The sequence below is a fragment of the Chlorocebus sabaeus genome, chromosome 5, assembly GCF_047675955.1.
Source record: "Chlorocebus sabaeus isolate Y175 chromosome 5, mChlSab1.0.hap1, whole genome shotgun sequence".
NCBI classification, from domain to species: Eukaryota; Metazoa; Chordata; class Mammalia; order Primates; family Cercopithecidae; genus Chlorocebus; species Chlorocebus sabaeus.
In genome coordinates this window covers 25,377,785-25,398,043 of record NC_132908.1, presented here as the reverse complement: position 1 = coordinate 25,398,043, position 20,259 = coordinate 25,377,785, and the positions used below count along the sequence as shown (strand labels likewise).

At 54.4% G+C, this 20,259-nt stretch overlaps 1 protein-coding gene across 2 annotated transcripts in view; it reads left to right on the top strand.

Moving 5' to 3' along the window:
* GTF3C1 (general transcription factor IIIC subunit 1) overlaps positions 1–12,266 on the top strand; it is an 86,681-nt gene extending 74,415 nt beyond the window's left edge. For both annotated transcript variants that reach the window (XM_073015257.1, XM_073015256.1), the window contains exons 30-37: positions 423–595; positions 1,930–2,217; positions 2,775–3,034; positions 7,396–7,676; positions 8,081–8,597; positions 9,322–9,373; positions 10,431–10,623; positions 11,367–12,266. In XM_073015257.1, coding sequence (XP_072871358.1) covers positions 423–595; positions 1,930–2,217; positions 2,775–3,034; positions 7,396–7,676; positions 8,081–8,597; positions 9,322–9,373; positions 10,431–10,623; positions 11,367–11,579 — 1,977 coding nt within the window. In that variant the 3' untranslated portion in view covers positions 11,580–12,266. The remainder of the gene's footprint in view (positions 1–422; positions 596–1,929; positions 2,218–2,774; positions 3,035–7,395; positions 7,677–8,080; positions 8,598–9,321; positions 9,374–10,430; positions 10,624–11,366) is intronic.
* Positions 12,267–20,259: the final 7,993 nt, after the last annotated feature.

The window sequence follows — 20,259 nt, the reverse complement described above, 5'->3', positions numbered from 1 at the left end:
CCAGTGCAGGTGGCATGAACCCAGTGCATTGGAAGGTAGAGCCCACCTGACGTGCTGATGGCTGGGTGGGAGGCCAGGGGACAGAGTGGTAGACCAGATGACTCTGTGTTGATTCCGTCTGTCTGCATCGAAAGAAGTCGGCTTGGGAGTGAATAGCCCCCGTCTCGTCAGTTCCCTGCCCTTTGTGGTCTCTGGAAGTGTGATGTGATGGTCTGAGAATTGGGATTGCCGACTTCCTCAGCACCCCTCCCCCGCATACACACACTCACACACACACTGACACACACATATGCCAGCCTGGGCCTCCCATCATCGGTCACTTCCTCTATAAAGCATCAGCCACAGCCTCTGCCTCCACATACCCCAGCCTTTTCCCTGGCCAGCTGGAGAACCCTACTCACCCTTGCCTCACTGTGTTGCAGACTTTCCGCCTCTATCGGGAGTACAAGGACCACGTTCTCGTGAAGGCCTTCATGGAGTGCCAGAAGAGGAGCTTGGTCAACCGGCGCCGGGTCAACCACACGCTGGGCCCCAAGAAGAACCGGGCCCTGCCCTTCGTGCCAATGTCCTACCAGCTATCCCAGACCTACTACAGGTGAGTACCTGTCAGGAGCCCTGGGTACTGCGAGGTTGAGCCACATAAAGAGGAGCAAAGGAAGCATCGTGGCCATGAAAGCATGTAGGAGCCGGGGCCCCTCGCAGCCTCATGCGCAAGACGCAGGCTCTGGGGTTTCCTGCAGCCCCTCTCCCCCTACCTGGTGTGGGGATCAGGTGAGTGCTAGCAGCATCTTTGTGTTGGTGGTGTTGCCATTTTGCAGGTGGTTTGTTTCCGTTTCTCCCATCAGATGGAGTGAAATCGGTTTTGAATTTAATAATTGGCCCAGCTGGAAGTTCACCCTCCAGTTCCAGCATAGCCTTAGCCCCTCTTCCGCGTAGCCCTGAGACCCAGGAAGTCTCCTGGGCCCATTCGCAGCACCAGCAGCCGGTGCGGGGTTAGGGTGCAGAGGTGCATTCAGACAGGCATCCTCCTGGGGCTTCTTCCTGAAACGCAGTGTGGCTTCATGCCGCAGAGGGCATTGTACCACCAGCCTCCTGACCACATGCAGAGTCCCTGAGAACATTCCCAAGCTGCCACCTTGGCAGCTTCTCCTTCACACCATTCTCCTTGCCCACCCTCAGGTCTGCACAGGGCTGCAGTCAGATCCTCAGAGACAGCACCATGAATCTTCTTTCAGTTGTTTGATACCATCCCTTCCCCGTGATGGCAGACACTTCCTCCTCCCCAAACCCTCACCCCGAATGACCCTCAGGCCTCTGGGAAGTAGGTGTGGCAGCAGAAGATACATATCCAAGTCCAACAAGGCCATTTGTCACGGACACACTGCTCTGACCGCATGTCCCCATCTGAACCGAGGGCAGTGGTCAGCAGACAAGGAAGGCCTTTTGGGTCCCTCCCTCTGACCCTGGTAGCAGGGTCGTGGAATGTTGCTCTCTGGACAGAGCCGGGGAAGTGACTCACCAGGCGCTGCATGGAGACAGCTTGGGCACACGTGTGAGACCAGGGCTGGCTTTGTGCGGGGACTATTATTACAGAAAGCATGCTCACCATCCCTAGTTCAGCAGTTGTGTACAGTGAGTGCCTGTGAGGTGAGCCTGCCAGCGCCCTCCTGGAGCGCCAGGTGAGGCCACATTGAATTAGAGGAGACGGTACTCTGCATGGGAGGTACTCAGGCTAGCGGGGAAGAGAGACACAAACACCGCTAGGTGGGAACACAGTGCCTTCATTTGGGATGGGACGCAGAGCTTTAGGGGAGAAGTGGGGTGTTTTGCTTAGTTCTCATCATAATGATTTGACGTGCTCATAGCCTGTCCAAATGATGGCTTCCCACGGCCAACCCTCAGTCAGGCCCGCCCTTTTTGTCTGTGTAGGATTTTTACGTGGCGATTTCCAAGCACCATCTGCACGGAGTCATTCCAGTTTTTGGACAGAATGCGGGCTGCTGGCAAGTTGGACCAGCCTGATCGTTTCTCTTTCAAAGACCAGGATAATAATGAGCCCACAAATGACATGGTGGCCTTTTCACTGGACGGCCCTGGAGGAAATTGTGTGGCCGTCCTGACCCTCTTCTCTCTGGGCCTTATTTCCGTGGATGTCAGGATCCCAGAGCAGATCATCGTGGTAGATAGCTCAATGGTGGAGAATGAGGTCATCAAAAGGTAAGAGCCTGGCGTCCGCAGCATCAGGTCTGGCCACGTGCTAGGCATTGGCCAGACACAGACCGGCAGGGGTCGGTAGTGCCTTCTGGGAGCTTGCAGAATGGGCGTTGCAGATGAGTGACTGGGGATTATAGGCCAGTGTCCAAGGCGTCCTCTGCTGATGCCCCCCAGGTGTTATGGGAAACCGCCAAAGAGAAGGACGCAGCACAGCGGGGCAGGGGAGGGGCAGAGAAGAGAAGGGAGGACTGGTCCTGAGGGCCTTGCAACAGAACTGGGGATTCCTGGGGAAGTGGGTGTTTTCTGGACTGAGAGACGGGCAAGAGGAACAGTCCCCACAGAGACGCAGGTATGTGACAAGGGGTGAGCACGTTGCACGGGAAGGTGGGAAAGGGGATGGATCTGGGGCAGCTGTCCACACCAGCCTTGGTAATGAAGCACAGCCAGCTGCTGGGGCCACTGCTGAGGTCCAGCCACAAAGGCCTCTAGAGGGAGGGGAGAGGCTGCAGTAGTAGCTGGCTGGCCTGTGCTTGGGTATCCAGGTCGCAATTCTCTTCTAGCTTGGGGAAGGATGGCAGCCTGGAGGATGACGAGGATGAAGAGGATGACTTGGATGAAGGCATAGGGGGCAAGCGCCGGAGCATGGAGGTGAAACCTGCGCAGGCCTCCCACACTAACTACCTGCTGATGAGGGGCTACTACTCCCCCGGCATTGTCAGCACCCGCAACCTCAATCCCAATGACAGCATAGTGGTCAACTCCTGCCAGATGAAGTTCCAGCTCCGCTGCAGCCCTCTTCCCGCCCGGCTCAGGCCCGCTGGTGAGTGCTCCCGCTGGTGCTGGGGGAGGGCCCGGCCTTGCCTGGCTCAGGCCCGCTGGTGAGTGCTCCCGCTGGTGCTGGGGGAGGGCCCGGCCTTGCCCGGCTCAGGCCCACTGGTGAGTGCTCCCGCTGGTGCTGGGGGAGGGCCCGGCCTTGCCCGGCTCAGGCCCACTGGTGAGTGCTCCTGCTGGTGCTGGGGGAGGGCCCGGCCTTGCCCGGCTCAGGCCCACTGGTGAGTGCTCCTGCTGGTGCTGGGGGAGGGCCCGGCCTTGCCCGGCTCAGGCCCACTGGTGAGTGCTCCTGCTGGTGCTGGGGGAGGGCCCGGCCTTGCCCGGCTCAGGCCCGCTGATGAGTGCTCCTGCTGGTGCTGGGGGAGGGCCCAGCCTTGCCATCATCCAGGAGGACCCTGAGGCCTGGCCTGAGACCTAGACCTTCAGGCTCCCCAGGCCAGGCATGCAGCCACAGGACACACAGAAAAACACACCCCATCCTTGCAGCCGACTCAAGGGACACCTTCCCCAGGTGCCGGTGCCATGCCCACACCTCTGTGGGAGAGCTCCCCCCACCACCGCTGTCTTTTAGTCACAGCTGTGCCGCAGGCACCAGCAGTCACCCAGGCGGGCTCACGAGGAAGAGCAGAGCACTCCCGCCTCCCCACCCTGCCCACTCTCCCCGGGGGGCCGCGGGGCTCTAGTCTCCTGGTGCTTAGTAAAGTGTGCGCTCTTAGGAACCTTTTAGGTATTATCTTTTGACCCCTTGCTAGGAAAGATGAGTATTCCACTCACATTCATGATCTCCTGCCTCCTTTACTTCCAATTTTGACACTATTTTAGTTCTATTGATGACCTTTGAAACTTTACTTTTTATTTTTATTTATTTATTTGAAATGATTGAGACGGGGACTCACTATGTTGCCCGGGCTGGTCCCTAACTCCTGGCCTTAAGTGATCTTCCCGCCTCCGCCTCCCAGAGTGATGGGATTACAGACGGGAGCCACCCTACCAAGCCTATTTTTTAGAGACAAGGTCTTGCTCTGTTGCTTAGGCTGGAATACAAGGGCACAATGATAGCTCATAGTCATCTCTAGCTCCTGGGCTCAGGTCATCCTCCTGCCTCAGTCTCCTAAGTAGCTTGGACTATAGGCATGTGCCACCACAGCCAGCTAGTAGAGACAGGGCCTTGCTCTGTTGCCCAGGCTGGTCTCAGGCCTCAAGGGATCCTCCCGCCATGGCCTCCCAAAGGGATGGGACAACAGGTGTGAGCTACCATACCAGACCTAGTTTATGTAATATTCTAAGTCCTTTGTTGCCATTTCAACGATGTTCTCAGCATCTTTACCAGGAGTAGATTATATGTCAAGAAACTCAAGAAACCACCTTCTTTGCTCGTCTATAAGAAGCAAGTCCTCATCTGTTCAAGTTTGATCCTGAGATTACAGCAATTCCATCCCATCTTCAGACTCCGCCTCTAGTTCTCTTGTTATTTCCTCTGCATCTGCAGTTACTTCCTCTACTGAAGACTTGAACCCCTCAAAGTCATCCATGAGGGTGGGAATCAACTTTTTCTAAACTCCTGTTGATGTTGGTATTTTGACCACCTCCCATGAATCACAAATGTTCTTAATGGCATCTAGAATGGTGACTCCTTTCCAGAAGATTTTCAGTTTACTTTGTCCAGATCCATCAGAGGAATCACTATAGTAGCCATAGCCTTACGAAATGAATTTCTTTCTTTTTTGAGACAGAGTTTCACTCTTGTCACCTGGACTGGAGTGCAGTGGTATGATCTCAGTTCACTGCAACCTCCACCTCCCAGGTTCAAGTGATTCTCCTATCTCAGCTTCCCGAGTAGTTGAAATTACAGGCACCCACCACCACACCTGGCTAATTTTTGTATTTTTAGTAGAGATGGTGTTTTACCATGTTGGGCAGGCTGGTCTTGAACTCCTGCCCTCAGGTGATCCACCCGCCTTAGCCTCCCAAAGTGCTGGGATTACAGGCGTGAGCCACTGTGTCCAGCCATCAAATGTATTTCTTAAATAATAAGACTTGAAAGTGAAATAACTCCTTGATCGATGGGGTACAGAATGGATGTTGTGTTAGCAGGCATGAAAACAACATTCATCTTGAACATCTCCATCAGAGCTCATGCGTAACCAGGGGCATCATTAATCAGCATACCATTTTGAAAGCAATCTTTTTTGTCTGAGCAGTAGGTCTCTACAGTGGGCTTAAAATATTTAGTAAGCCACATTGTAAACAGACGTGCTGTCATCCAGCTTTGCGGTTCTGTTTATAGAGCACAGGCAGAATGGATTTAGCATAATTCTCTTCCCTAAGAATTTGGGGATGGGAAATGGGCACTGGCTTCAACTTAAAGTCACCAGCTACATTACTTCCTATCGAGAGTGGGCTGTCGTTTGAAGCCTTGAAACCAGGCCTTGCCTTTTCCTTTGTAGCCATGAAAGTCCTAGATAGCATCTTCAATATAAAGCTGTTTTGTGTACATTGAAAATCTGTTTAGTGTATCCACCTTCATCGCTGATCTCAGCTAGCTAGAGCTTCTAGAGAACTTGCTGCAGCTTCTCCAGCAGCACTTGGTGCTTCACCTTGCACTTTTATGTTACGGAGATGGCTTCTTAAACTACATGAACCAACCTCTGCTAGCTTCCAGCTTTTCTTCTGCATCTTCCTCACCTCTCTCAGCCCTCATAGAATTAAAGAGCGTTAGGGCCTTGCGCTGGATTAGGCTTTGGCTTAAGGGAAGGTTGTGACTGGTTTCATCTATCCAGACCGCTGAAACTTTCTCCGTATCAGCAACAGGGCTGTTTTTGCTTTATTATTGTTCATGTGTTCCCTGGAGTAACGCTTTTCATTTCCTTCAAGAACTTTTCCTTTGCCCTCACAACTTTGACTAACTTCGGCACAAGAGGCCCAGCTTTCGGCTGTCCTGGCTGTCGCCATGCTTTCCTCGCGAAGCCTGATATTTTCTAGCTTTTGATGTAAAGTGAGAGATGTCCAACTCTCCCTTTCACTTGAACACAGAGGGGCCATTGTAAGGCTATTAACTGGCCTGACGTCAATTTTTTTTTTTTTTTTTTTTTTTTTTTGACATGGAGTCTCGCTCTGTCACCCAGACTGGAGTGCAGTGGCGCGATCTCGGCTCACTGCAAGCTCCACCTCCCAGGTTCACACCATTCTCCTGCCTCAGCCTCCTGAGTAGCTGGGACTACAGGCACCCGCCACCGCGCCCAGCTAATTTTTTGTATTTTTTAGTAGAGATGGGGTTTCTCCATGTTAGCCAGGATGGTCTCGATCTCCTGACCTCGTGATCCGCCCACCTCGGCCTCCCAAAGTGCTGGGATTACAGGCGTGAGCCTCCGCGCCCGGCCTACATGACTTCGATATTGTTGTGTCTCAGGAATAGGGAGTCCCAGGAGAGGGAGGAAAGTGGGGAATGGCTGGTCCCTGGAGTTGTCAGAACACACATGACATTTATCAATTAAGTTTGCTGTCGTATGTGGGCGTGGTTTGTGGCGCCCCTAAACAGTGACAACAGTAAGGACAAAGGTCACTGATCACAGGCCACTGTCACAGATATGATAATCATGAGAAAGATGAAATATGAGAATTCCCAAGCATGACAGACACAAATCGAGCACACGGTGTTGAGAAAGTGGTGCCTGTAGACTGTCTTGGCGCAGACTTGCCACAAGCCTTCAGTATGTAAAAAACCCAAAAAACAATATCCGTGAAGCATAATAAAGTGAGGTGCGTTGTTGAAGTTGATGGTATTCACTCTATGTTTCATAACCACAGAATTCTGTACTTTGTCTGGAGTTTGGACTGGGCAAAAATGTAGTGATAACCTATTGATTATGGCCTTAGCAGAGACATATTCCATAGGAAGCAACAGAAGCCAGCTCTGGCTAGTGTAGGCAAAAGTGGGGTGTGTAGAAGGGGCCTGGAGTATCTCACAGCGTCTAAGGAACAGTGGGCACATGAGCAGCAGGAAGGGATGGGACCAGGCCAGCCCTGGTCAGGGACTCCCCCTCACAACACTGGGCTTTACAGTTCTCGAACCCCAGTCCTCAGCCTCTGTGCCCTTCACTTTACATCTTGAGCAGGAGAATCATAGTGGCCAGGAGAAATCCAGTCAGCTGTAGTCAGAGGCTCAGGGTCGCGGATCAGGAGCCTGACTGCCAGGGGCCCAGCCTGTCCGCCCAGCAGGTGACCCCTGTGGCTGTCGGGGAAGCAGTGAGTTGGTGCTGGAGCATGCCTTTCCTGAGTGTGGCCTGTGCATTGGGCAGGGGAGGGGGGCCTCTGTCGGGCTGCCTCTGATCTTCCTCCGTGTCCCCACAGCCGCTCCTCTGGAAGAGCTAACAGTGGGAACCTCCTGCCTCCCTGACACGTTCACCAAGCTGATAAAGCCCCAGGAAAACACCTGCAGCTTGGAGGAGTTTGTCCTCCAGCTGGAGCTGTCTGGGTATAGTCCCGAAGACCTGACTGCTGCCTTGGAGATCCTGGAAGTCATTATAGCCACGGGTTGTTTTGGGATTGACAAGGAGGAGCTGCGCAGAAGGTTCTTGGCCTTGGAGAAGGCAGGTGGCGGGCGCACCAGGACATTCGCAGATTGCGTCCAGGTGAGCTGTGCCTTAGGTTAGCCGGATATCACTGAAGCGGAAATTGCAGCTCCCAGGCCAGGTGCACACTGAGGATGGGCTTGATTTGGGGCATAGCATGCTGCGTTCTTTTTAAACGTTGAATTAGTCATTAACATTTGAAAACTGGGGCATTTCACATCCACTTTGAGGGTGCAGTTGTGAATCCACAACTGCACCACAGCTGACGTGGTTCACGAGTGGCCAGAGAGGAAGAGAGGCTGCTCCAGGGCACAGGGCTAGCAAGGGGCAGCCCCAGGGTTAGGAGCCAGGCCTGCCTCGCGAGCCTGGGCTGCTCAGGGCACTCAACCCGCCAGGGACGAGAGGTCACCAGCGCGGAGGATCCCGGGCTCCCCACAGACCCCCTGTGTCTCCTGCCTCCCCAGGCCCTCCTGGAGCAGCACCAGGTGCTGGAGGTCGGCGGCAACACCGCGCGCCTGGTAGCCATGGGCTCTGCCTGGCCCTGGCTCCTGCACTCGGTGAGGCTGAAAGACAGAGAGGATGCCGACATTCAGAGAGAAGACCCCCAGGCCAGACCCCCGGAGGGGTCTTCCAGCGAGGACGGCCCCCTTGAGGGGCAGGCACCTCCTTCTCACAGCCCCCGGGGCACCAAGAGGCGTGCCAGCTGGGCCAGTGAGAATGGGGAGACCGACACTGAGAACACCCAGATGACCCCTGCCAAGAGGCCGGTACTCCAGGACTCAAACTTGGCCCCTAGCCTTGGGCCCAGAGCTGAAGACGGGGCAGAAGCCCAGGCCCCATCTTCACCCCCAGCTCTTGAAGATACTGCTGCAGCGGGGGCAGCACGGGAAGACCAAGAGGGTGTCGGAGAGTTCAGTTCCCCAGGCCAAGAGCAGCTGAGTGGCCAGGCGCAGCCTCCAGAGGGCTCTGAAGACTCCAGAGGTACCGTGCGCCTTGTCCCCCACCCCACCTCACCCCACCCGGGCTTTCCCTCCCCTCCGCCCTGATGGACCCCACGCCTTCCTCCGGGATAGGGGAACTGCCACTGACACAAAAGGGGCTTGACTTCAGCTTCTTGGAGCCTGAGCCCCAGCGGGGGAGGATGCTGCCTGTAAATGCATTTCCAGGGGAGCGCAGGCCTCCCACACCCCCAGGCAGCGCTGTGAGTTCTGGAGCGGGAGCTCAGGCAGTGGGGCCAGCGTGTGTGCTGCAGCGGCTGCTGTGGGGCAGTGACGGCATGGAGGTCTCGCCTTCCTCGGGTGGCAGCATGCCCTTTCCTGTCCTGCACGTCTGCCATCAACAGCAGCCTTCTCATGTGGCTTCTCTGGGCGTTTTTGTTTTCTTTGGGCTGTTTTTGCCTCGGGTTTACACCACCCTTGTGGTCAGGGCTTCTGGGTGGAAAATGAGGTGTTCGCTGGCTTCCTCCGGTGTGGGGCTTGTCCGGGCCTGGGACGCTGCTTGCATGTGGCACTGTGTGCGGCAGTCTCCTCGGCCCCGCACCTCCAGGGTGGCTGCTCTGTGAGATGATCGTTGTCCTTCTCTTTGACGCTTCATCCCCTGAGCCTCGAGGTGCCCTGCTCATGCTGGGTGCCGTGCTGAAGGTGGGGAGGCAGAGATGGCTTCCCTGACTTTCCGAGTCTCTCTCATTCTCTTCCTCTTCCCTCAGGGCTCACAGAGTGTTTTGGAGCCGGCAGCGTCTCCCAGGCAGCGCGGGAAAGGTGGGTGTGGGGTTCTGGCTCCAGGGCTTCGGGTGGGGCTCTTGACAGGGACCGAGGGTAAGGATTTGTGTGAGGGTTTTTGAGGGTCTTTCCCCAGGTGCCAGCTCTGACAGGCTGCCCAGCACCGTGGTTCTCGGCAGGGGTACTTGGAGGGGCGCAGTGGGCGAGCAGCAGGCGTGCTGAGCACCAGCAGTGCCCAGGTCAGCCTGGAACAAGGGCTGCGCTTCCAGAATGCCCAGGGCGCTGGCGGAGAACCATGCCTGGTGCCGTCAGCTGCACTTCACTGGCTCCTCACAGCCCACAGGCACCTCACCCGCTCCTGCAGATGAGCCAGGGGCCACAGAAGGATAAGCCCTGAATGCCCAGCTGCCCCCGGGACAACTGTGCCACACAGTTACAGGAAGCAAGGGGGCCACAGAAGCCCGTCTGGTGGGGGCGCCTCCCATGAGTGTGTGTGCTGACCCCAGATTGGGAGGGCCCAAGTGCCCTGTGTCCTGGCTTTCAGGAGCTCAAGTGTGCTCCTCCAAGGCCCAGCCGTAGTGATAAGAGCCAGGTGTCCAGCTCTTCTGGGTCTGCCCCACTCCTGGGCCCCAGGTGGCTGTTCAGTCCCTGGTTTAGTAGCAGAAACATCTGTTTCAAGGAAAGCGTTCCTGGAACTCTGCACATGGTGTGGGGCAGAGTTTCAGGGTCATGCTCCTGTGAGCTTCGCCACAGCCTGGAGGTAGCTGCTGCCCGGGCTGCCAGGAGAGCTGGCAAGTCCAGGAGTCTCAACTCTTGGCCCTCTCCTGCCAACATGGGTGGGCCCACTGAAGCCTCAGTTACAGCTGCATCTGAGCAGGACCCCACGTCGTGGTTCCACACAGCTGGCGGTCAAGGGCCCCTCTGTCCAGACAGGAGAGAAGCAGGGAGTTTGGAGAGCAGAGAACAAGAGGTGGCAGCTGGTCTCAGCCCTGTGACCTGGGCCAGGCCCAGGACACCCCTGAGCCTCAGTGTTCTGTCTGAACGAGCTGCCCTCCTGCCCCCGCCAAGCCCCTGATGCCAAGCCCTCCCCCTGCAGGGACTGTGAGAGCGTCTGCTTCATCGGCCGGCCATGGCGTGTCGTGGACGGCCACCTGAACCTGCCCGTATGCAAGGGTATGATGGAGGCCATGCTGTACCACATCATGACCAGGCCTGGCATCCCCGAGAACTGCCTGCTGCGCCACTACCAGGGGGTCCTGCAGCCCGTCGCCGTGCTGGAGCTGCTCCAGGTATGGGGCCTTCCCAGGCTCAGCAGGGGTTGGGGGCGGCTGGGTGCTCTCAATGGCCCGGCCGTGATGTTCAGGCCCCAGGCAGCATGCGGAACCACCATACTGCTTGCCTGCACCCCCTGCCCCAGCTTGTCCTGGGCTCTTGCCTCTCAGGCCGTCCCTCGGTGTCCTTCACCAGCTCCATGCTGCTGGCCAGGCTGGAAGAGGGGGTGCCCGGTGCTTGTCTCTGATGCTTTCTCTGTGCCGGGGGTCACTAACTCATGAGCCCGCAGGGCCCCATGGGTCAAGCAGCTGCCCCCTGGTGCGGCTGCTTCCTGCTCAGCTGACAGTTGCCCTGTGCTCCGTTGGCCCAGTGCGCCTGGGGCCTCCAGCTCCTCCAGCAGCTAGGAGCTTGAAGTTCAGTGTCATTCTCTGCGAGCCAAACGGAACCCCACCTGGAAGCCAGTCTTGGCTCACAGGACACTGGGATACAGCCCCTGCTGCAGGCCTCTCCTCCACAAATGAGATTCAATGTGGTGGCTCCAGCCCGCGCTGTACACATGCTACTCAGGCCGCTGCCTCTCCCACCAGGGCCTTTGCCTGAACCCTCCTGGTGCATCCCCACTTGACTCATGCCCAGTTCAGGTGCCCCCTGCTCTGGGAAGTGGCTTCCTCGTACAGAGAGAGCATTCCCTAAATGCTTGAAGAATAAATCAAGCGGGCGAGGGGAGTGCCGCTGTAACCGGTGTGTCTGGTGTCCCCAGGGCCTGGAGTCCCTTGGCTGCATCCGGAAGCGCTGGCTGAGAAAGCCGAGGGCCGTCTCGCTCTTCTCCACACCCGTGGTGGAAGAGGTAGAGCTGCCCTCCAGCCTGGACGAGAGCCCCATGGCCTTCTACGAGCCCACCTTGGACTGTACCCTCCGGCTGGGCCGTGTGTTCCCCCACGAGGTCAACTGGAACAAGTGGATCCACCTCTAGGACCCCTGTGGGCGTTCCCTCCCTCCCAGCCACCACCTGCCACACCACTCCTGCCTGATGCTCAGCAGACGCCACTGTGCCCCGGCCTTGGGTCTGCCGAGCCTCCTGCAGCAGGGGACAGGTGCTCTGGCCAGAGTCACAGCCCGACACATTTCCCACTGTCCTGGAATTCTGGAAAGGGGCCCCCCCACCTGCCTGCCCCCCAGGCTTTTCTGGGCCTGCCCCTTGGGAACTGGCCTCATCACACCGGGAGTTGGTGCTTCTTGTCTCTGGGTCTCCGGAGTTCACCCTGCCTGTGCACACCTCACATTCCAGACTCCAGCTATCTTGGCAGGATCTCCTGGCTCCTTGAGTGCCTAAGTGCCACCAAGAGGAAGGGCCTTGTGGGATATGCCTTGCAGCATAGGGATCGGTGTGCGCTGCTGCCGGGGGGTCCCCACGGGGACTGTGGCCTCTCGGCAGGCAGGACATTCCAACCCCTGGCTGGGACTGAACCACCCAGAGCAGAGCAGCTCCCTTTCCGACCTTGCGAGTCACCTGGCAGGCCCCAGCTGGGCTGGCTGTCCGTGTCCCTCGGCCTGGCTGGTGACTCCCTGCGGGCCGGAAATGAAGAGTCCCTGTAGGTTTGGGTTTTGTTTGTTTTATTTTGTTCTTTCACCTTTTTTCCTCATTAAAAAAAAAAAAGTCCCTGTGGAGTGTATTTATTTATTTTTTGATTAAAGGGAAGTAAAATGCATTCTGTTTTGTGTGTTTCCTAAAGAATCAGTGATTCCCCCAGGGGACTCCCTACTTTGGCTGCAGAACAACCTGGAATGGCTGTTCCCATTGAAACCAAAGGAAGAGGGAAGGCCCTGATCCTAAGCTCGGCAGCCCTGCCTGGCCCCAGCCAGCGGTAAGACGTGGCCTCCAGGATGGAGAGGGGCACAGGCGGCTCCCTCGCCGCCTTCTCAGCTGGTCCCAGGCCCGTCCCCACAGAGCAGCTCCCAGCCCAGTGCCAGGCCCATGATCAGCTCGGCTCAGCACAGCTGGTGCGGCGGCAGAGCCTGCGGGTGGGTCTGGCACCTTGAAGTTCTCTTGAGCTCACGTTGTTACATTGTTTTAAGTTAGTTGCCAACATTTTTAAAATGTAGAGTTCACATTTTTTTAAAAAAATTCAGATGTCTTCTCTTAAAATGGAAACCAGTAACAATGGACTTAGCTTCCTGCCTGTGGCAGTCAGTGCGGAGCAGAGGCCGCTCCCTCTAGGTGGGATGGGCCCCGCACTGGCCAGCTGTGTCTCACACCCACCTGCAGCTTCTCTCACCTAGAAAAGTGTCCCCTCTGGGGAACGTGTACCCTTAGGACCCCTGACCTGACCCACCTTCCAACCCTATGTCTCCATCCTCCCTCTACGAGGGACGCCCTGGTCACTCTAGGCCACACTTCTGGGTGGGGAGGGACGAAGGCAGGAACTTGGGAGTCAGGGTTCTGAGAGAGAGTCCCTGCACTGCCAAGCCTGGTCAGGTCTTAGTGTCCATTTTCTTTCTCTTTAAAGTTTCAAGTGTAGAAACAATAGTGTTCTATGGGATTTTTTGAGGCAATCAAGTAGAATAGCGGATGTGGTCTGCTTCATAAATAAAATGCTGTACAAATGGGAATGTATTTGGGAATGTGTGGTGTGGTGGAAGAAAGGTTTGGGAATCTGGTAAATGTTTCTAAAAAACCGACCCCTGCATTCATATTTCAGAGCCTTAGTTTTGTTGTGTGAAAACGGGGAAGAGTGTCTCCCTCGAGGGAGGCAAGGTGAGCTGAAGAGCACCGGCTGCAAGTGCATAGTCGGGTTCGGCAGGTTCCCTTCTCGCCTGTGCCTCCCAGATGATGAAGAGAGTGGGTGTGTGTTGGAAGATGAGACAGAGGGATGGTGGGGACTGCTCTCAGATGGTGAGATGGGGCTTCTGTGAATACCAGTGCACATTCCCACGGTCACTCTGTCCAAGGATGACCTGTTCCTTCTTCCCCTCCCTCCTACCCATCATGAAGCCTCTCATCTGCCCACCCATCTATCCATCCATCTACCTACCTATCTACCCATCCATTCATCTGTCCATCCATCCATCTGCCCATCCATCCACCCAACTGTCCACCTACCCATCCATCCATTCATTTGTTCATCCATCCATCCATTCGCCCATCCATCTACCCACCTATCCATCCATCCACTCACCTGTCCATCCATCCATCATCCATCCATCCATCCATCCATCCATCCATCCATCCATCCACCCATCCATCTACCCACCTACCCATCCATCCACTCATCTGTCCATCCATCAATCCATTCATCCATCCATCCATCCATCCATCCATCGACCATCCATCCACCCATCCATTCGCCCATCCATCCACCCACCTACCCATCCACTCATCTTCCCATCCATCCACCCACCTACCCATCCACCCATTCCTCTGTCCATCCATCCATCCACCCACCTACCCATCCATTCATCCATCTGTCCATCCATCCATCCATCCACCCACCCATCTGCCCATCCACCCCTCCATCCATCCTTCCAAGGCAGCTCTCTGCACAGAAGTCTCCAGAAACCACAGCATTGACCAGTAGTTGTGAGCTGAGATGCCTTCAGGGGCCAGGCAGGTAATAAATGAGAGGATAAATACTAGGTTAAATACTAGGATAAATACTAGGTTAAATACTAGGGAGTAATAGCAACGGTGGAAAACTAAATGTGTATGCCCAGGCTGTGAAGGAATGCAAATTTGGAGGAAACATTAAGCACTAACTACCAAACAAAACCTATGAAGGGGCAAAAATGGGTCTAGGTGGTGGCTCCAGGTCTCCTGCAGAGAGAGCAGGGAACGCAAAGCCCAGATGGGCACTCGCATGAGGCCTGGACACCACGGCTTTGTGTCCCCAGCTTCCCTGTACCCCACAGTCTTGCCCTCCTCACTCTTAATTCTTTTCTCTTTTTCTTAGATAAGCAAATACATGAATGTATTCTCTTAAATACAACATTTCAAATCTGGGTAAAGCCTCTGGGCCCCTCTCCTTCAAGGCCCCTCCCCTTCAGGGACCCTCCCACTTTCCCTCTTCCCATTTCCATCCATATCTGTCTGTGCACGCCCTGGGAAGCCCGGGCCTGTGATGCTACGTGACATAAAACACGCCCTCAGCACGGCTAACTCAGCGACCCCCTGGCACATCCGCATCAGCATGCCCTATTATGGGAGTGTTTTGAGGAAGCAGCCAAAGCTTTAGTGGAAAACCACCCAGGAAAGCTTCACCAAAGAGTCCTTCTCCACTACAGCAATGCCCCTGCTCCCTCCTCATCAAACAAGGGCAATTTTGCAAACGTTTCCATGGGAAATCATGAGGCACTCACCTTACAGTCCTGATATGGCTCCTTCTGACTTTTTGTTTCCTAATCTTAAAAGAAAAAGAAAAAATCTGTAAAGGGCACCTTTCTTCAGTTAATAATGTAAAAAAGATGGCATTGCCATGGTGACATTCCCAGGACCCTCAGTTTTTCAGGGAGGGGCTGAGTGGCTGGTCTCATCGCCCACCAAAGTGTCTTGACCTTGATGGAACTTATGTTGAGAAAGAAAGTTTGTCTCTTATTTTTAATCTTTGAATTCCATTTTCCACCAACTATTTTTTTCTTTTTTTTGAGACAGGTTTTCACTCTTGTCGCCCAGGCAGGAGTGCAACTGCATGATCTCGGCTCACTGCAACCTCCGCCTCCTGGGTTCAAGCGACTCTCTTGCCTCAGATTCCGAGTCGCTGGGATTACAGGCATGTGCCACCATGTCCGGCTAATTTTGTATTTTCAGTAGAGACGGGGTTTCTCCATGTTGGTGGTGTAAGCCACCGCGCCCGGGCTCCACAAACGTTTTGAAGTCGCGAATGTGTGTATCTGTGCACATACATGCTGTGTATGCATGTGTGTGTGGGCATTTGTGTGTGTGAGTGTGCATGTACGTGCGTGTGGGAGTCTCCCTCCTTACCTCCACTGCCCAATGCAGGCCCATCCACCCAAAGGGTAGAAACCAACCTTTGTGGAATTAAACAAACCCCTGCCGCTTCACCCCGTCTTCATCGCCCATATTGTCTGCCACAGAGGGCTGCTGTGACGATTGTCCAGGGTCCCCTGTATAAGCGCCAGGCAGATACACTTGTGTGTCCCTTTTCCCCTGGACAGCAGAGCGCGACGGCACTGCCTTCAGCCGACATCTGCAGATTGCAGTGCTTACCAGCAGGTGGCAGCAGCCGCCCAAGCGTCTGTTTCCCGTTACTTTGTCTTGGTTTCCAAATGTCTGGTGCTCTTGGTCCATACAGGCACCAGGGCGAGGCCAGTGAGAGCTGACTGGGGCAGGGCATGACTTACCCATACAATTGATGATATCCTAGCAACAAGATTTTCTGAGCACCTGCCAGATGCCAGACACTGTTCTGGGCACATTACACACATTAATCAACGCCACAACAGCCCTAAGACGTCTGCCTGATCAGTATACCCATTTCATAGATGAGGAAGCTGAGGCGCAGGAGGTAAAATCATGTCCACAGGGCTGGAGGCTGGAAAGCGGATCTGCTGCTATTCCCAGTCTGCCAGCCTCAGGGACCTCCCCATCACACTGCCTTCCAGGGATGGGATTTGTTTTAGGGTGGTGGGGGAGCCAGCATTGTGCTGGGAGACTCCCTAAAGAGTAGGATGAAAGGGTTTCTTATCTGGGGTCATCAATTTTTTTTTTCTTTGAGACAGAGTCTCACTCTGTTGCCCAGGCTGGAGTGCAGTGGTACGATCTCTGCTCACTGCAACCTCCGGCTCCTGGGTCCAAGTGATTCTCCTGCCTCAGCCTCCAGAGTAGCTGGGATTACAGGCACCCACCACCATGCCCAGCTACTTTTTGTATTTTTAGTAGAGACGGGGTTTCGCCATGTTGGCCAGGCAGGTCTTGAACTCCTGCCCTCTGGTGATTCACCCACCTCGGCCTCCCAAAGTGCTGGGATTACAAGCATGAGCCACTGCACCTGGCCTGGGGCCATCGATTTTTGAAAGAAAAACCTTCACATTGTCACCCTTAGACACAGGGGGAAGACCTATGATCGCCCCATGGTCTGAGCAATAAAGGAAGGGCTCTTGGCTCTGATTACAGAGTCCCCAGGAGGCGGCCTGTTTCATCTGCACACCTCATTCCATGCCTTTTCTAGGTCTGGGGCAGATGGTTCCCTCCTCTCTGCATACTGCTTTGCCAGTCACTGCTCTACCATTGATTGATTGATTCATTCATTCATTCACTCATTCAATGTTTTTGAACACCTGCTCTATACCAGGCACTATTCTAGGCTCTGAGACCCAGCAGAGACTTAGATCCCTGCTCTAGCGGGGTAAACAGTAAATATGATGGATAAATAACACAGATGTACGAGAGGATATAATAAGTGATGGAAAAAAACAAAACCAGGCAGTGGGGTGTTGCATTTTGAATAAAGGGCCCAACCCAACGTGGAGAAGGTGACGTCCGAGCACACTTGACTCCATCCTCTTATCTTGCATGAATGTGTGGGTGTTTCCTGATGGCAGATGAGTCCTCTCCTTGTTCTTCCCTGTCGAGAGTTTAAAGGAAGTGCCTGCTTCCTTTACTGTCAGTGGAATGGGCTCCCGGGAGGGGAAGTGCATGTGCTCACTGCTCCATCTTCCACCAGAAGTCCCCTTCCTGGGTTCTGCCGGTGCACCTGGGGCTGGGCGGGCTGTGCAGGGCTGGGCGGGCTGTGCAGGGCTGTGCCATACCACGGGGCCAGCAGCCGGACCGAGGCAAACAACATCCCCGGATAGGAGGGAGGAAGGGGCTTTCACCTCCAGCAGGGGGGCCAAGAGGAGCTCAGGAATGGGGCAGGGCATGATGGACTCCAGGCAAATCGCTGCCTTTTTCTGGGCTTTCACTTCCCTTTGTCTCCTTCTGTCGTTAAAGCACCTAGGACCCCCAGACAGCATCCCAGACTGAGATCTCGCAGGAACTGTCGATGGTTGGAGAGCTGGGGTTATGTGTTCTTTGAATCCCAGCAGAGAGCAATGAAAGCTTCAAGGCCTCTGGAGGGAAGCATTTATGAACTCTCTGGGAATGAGACTGGGAAGGGCGGGGGCCACAGCCCTCTTCTCCTTTGACCTGGAGCCTAGCTCAAGGTGATGATGGAGAGACAACACACCTCTGGCTGGGCGTGGTGGTTCACGCCTGCAATCCCAGCACTTTGGGAGGCTGAGGAGGGTGGATCACTTCAGGTCAGGAGTATGAGACCAGCATGGCCAACATGGTGAAACCCCGTCTCTACTAAAAATACAAAAATTAGCCAAGTGTGGTGGCAGGTGCCTGTAGTCCCAGCTACTCAGGAGGCTGAAGCAGGAGAATTGCTTGAACCCGGGAGGCAGAGTTTTCAATGAGCCGGCATTGCGCTATTGTACTGCAGCCTGGGTAACAGTGTGAGACTCTGTCTAAAAACCAAACAACAGAAACAAACGAACAACAAAAAAAAGACAACTGACATCTAATAAGGGCTTGTTCCACCCTCTCTTTTCATTCACAGAGCAAGCCGAGAGACTTATTCCTAACCTCTACTTTATAAAAGAGAAAACTGAGGCTCGGTGACAGCAAATGACTTGCCCTAGGTCATTCATGAGAGGTGCTAGAGCCTGGTCTTCTGGGGCCTTTGAACAGGGTGATGTGGTTTGGCTGTTTGTCCCCTCCAAATCTCATGTTGAATTGTGATTCTCAATGTTGGAGGTGAGGCCTGTGGGGAGGTGATTGGATCATGGAGGCAGAAGCCTCCTGAACAGCTTAGCACCATCCCCTTGGTAATGAGTGAGTTCTCACTCAGTCACTTTATGGGAGATCTGGGTTTTTTTTGAGACAAAGTCTTGCTGTGTTGCCCGGGCTGGAGTTCAGTGGTGTGAACTTGGTTCACTGCAACCTCTGCCTCCTGGGTTCAAGCAATTCTCCTGTCTCGGCCTCCCAAGCAGCTGGGACTACAGGCACATGCCACCAAGCCCGGCTGATTTTTGTACCTTTTTTTTTAGTGGAGATGGGGTTTTACCATATTGCTCAGGCTGGTCTCAATCTCCTGACCTCAGGTGATCCGCCCGCCTCGACCTCCCAAAGTGCTGGGATTGCACACGTGAGCCACCATGCCCGACGATCTGGTTGTTTAAAAGAGTCTGGGATCTCCCACTTTGCTGTCTTCCTCCAGATCTTGCCAGGTGACACACAGGCTCCCCCTTCACCTTCCGCTATGATTGGAAGCTGCCTGAGACCTCACCCAGAATGAATGCTGGTGCAGTGCTTCCTGCACAGCCTGCAGAACTGTGAGCCAATTAAGCTTCTTTGTAAATTACCTAGTCCCTGATATTTCTCTTTTTTATTTTTATTTTTTGAGACAGGATCTCTCTGTCACTCACGTTGGAGTACAGTGGCACCATCTCAGCTCACTGCAACCTCTGCTTCCCAGATTCAAGCGATCTTCGTGTCTCAGCCTCCTGAGTAGCTGGAATTACAGGCATGTGCCACCATGCCGGACTAATTTTTGTATTTTTAGTAGAGACCGGGTTTTGCCATGTTGGCCAGGCTGGTCTTGAACTCCTGGCCTCAAGGAATCCGCCTGCCTCGGCCTCCCAAAGTGGTGGGATTATAGGCGTGATCCCAGCCCAGCCTGGTATTTCTTTATAGTGACACAAGGACTAATACAGGGTCCTTCCTTAGATTGGAAGCAGAGTCCTTACTGTGGGGATAATATCAGAATAATGCTAGAACACTTTCTGCTGCAAGGGACAGAAACCCACCTCAAACCAGCTTAAGCATAAAAAGGAAATGTGTCAGCTCACTGATTCAGCTAGGGTAGGCAGGATTATGCTGTGGTAACAAACAGCCCCATCTTAGAACAACAAAGGATTGATTTCTTGCTCACGACACACGTCTATCACAGGTGAACTGAAACTTCAGTCTGTATCTCCTCACTCAAGGGCCCAGGTGCCCAGGCAGATGGAGCAGTCACCATCATCATCCGTCTCTGTGACAGCGAGGAAAAACCCCCTAGGGGGTGTGGCAGCCATCTGAAAAATGCTCTGCCCAGAAGTGAGACTTACCACTTCTGCTCACAACTGCCCAGTCCCAGCCAGTCACATGGCCCCATCTGGCTACAGAGGGTCAGGAGGTACAACCCTGCCATGTGCCCCAAAGGCCAAAAGCTGGAAATATTTGGTGAACAGCGTAATGACTTCCATACTCATATATCTAAACAGTCCAGGAGAAACGTGGTTTCAGGCATGACTGGATCCAGGATCTCAAGAGCTATTACTGGGACTATGTCTCCATCTCTCAGCTCTGCTTTCTTGTGTGTTTCTTGCTGCCCCTCCCAGTACTCTCCTTACAGCTTAGTAATCCAAGCAGAAAGAGAGTATGGACCAGCTAGGGTATGTCTATCCTTAAATTGTACTGTTGCCAGGGGGAAGAAATGTCCTATTGGGCAGGCCTGGGTCACGTAGCCACTCGCAGATCTGGGGTTAGCCATGTCTCCAAACTGCTGCACAGGCAGATGCAATGGGCACCCACAGGGGTCTGCTAAACCTTTCTCACCTCTTAATCAGGAGCCCAGAGTTCTGGTTCCAACTCTGACCACTCATTCAGTGTGTGA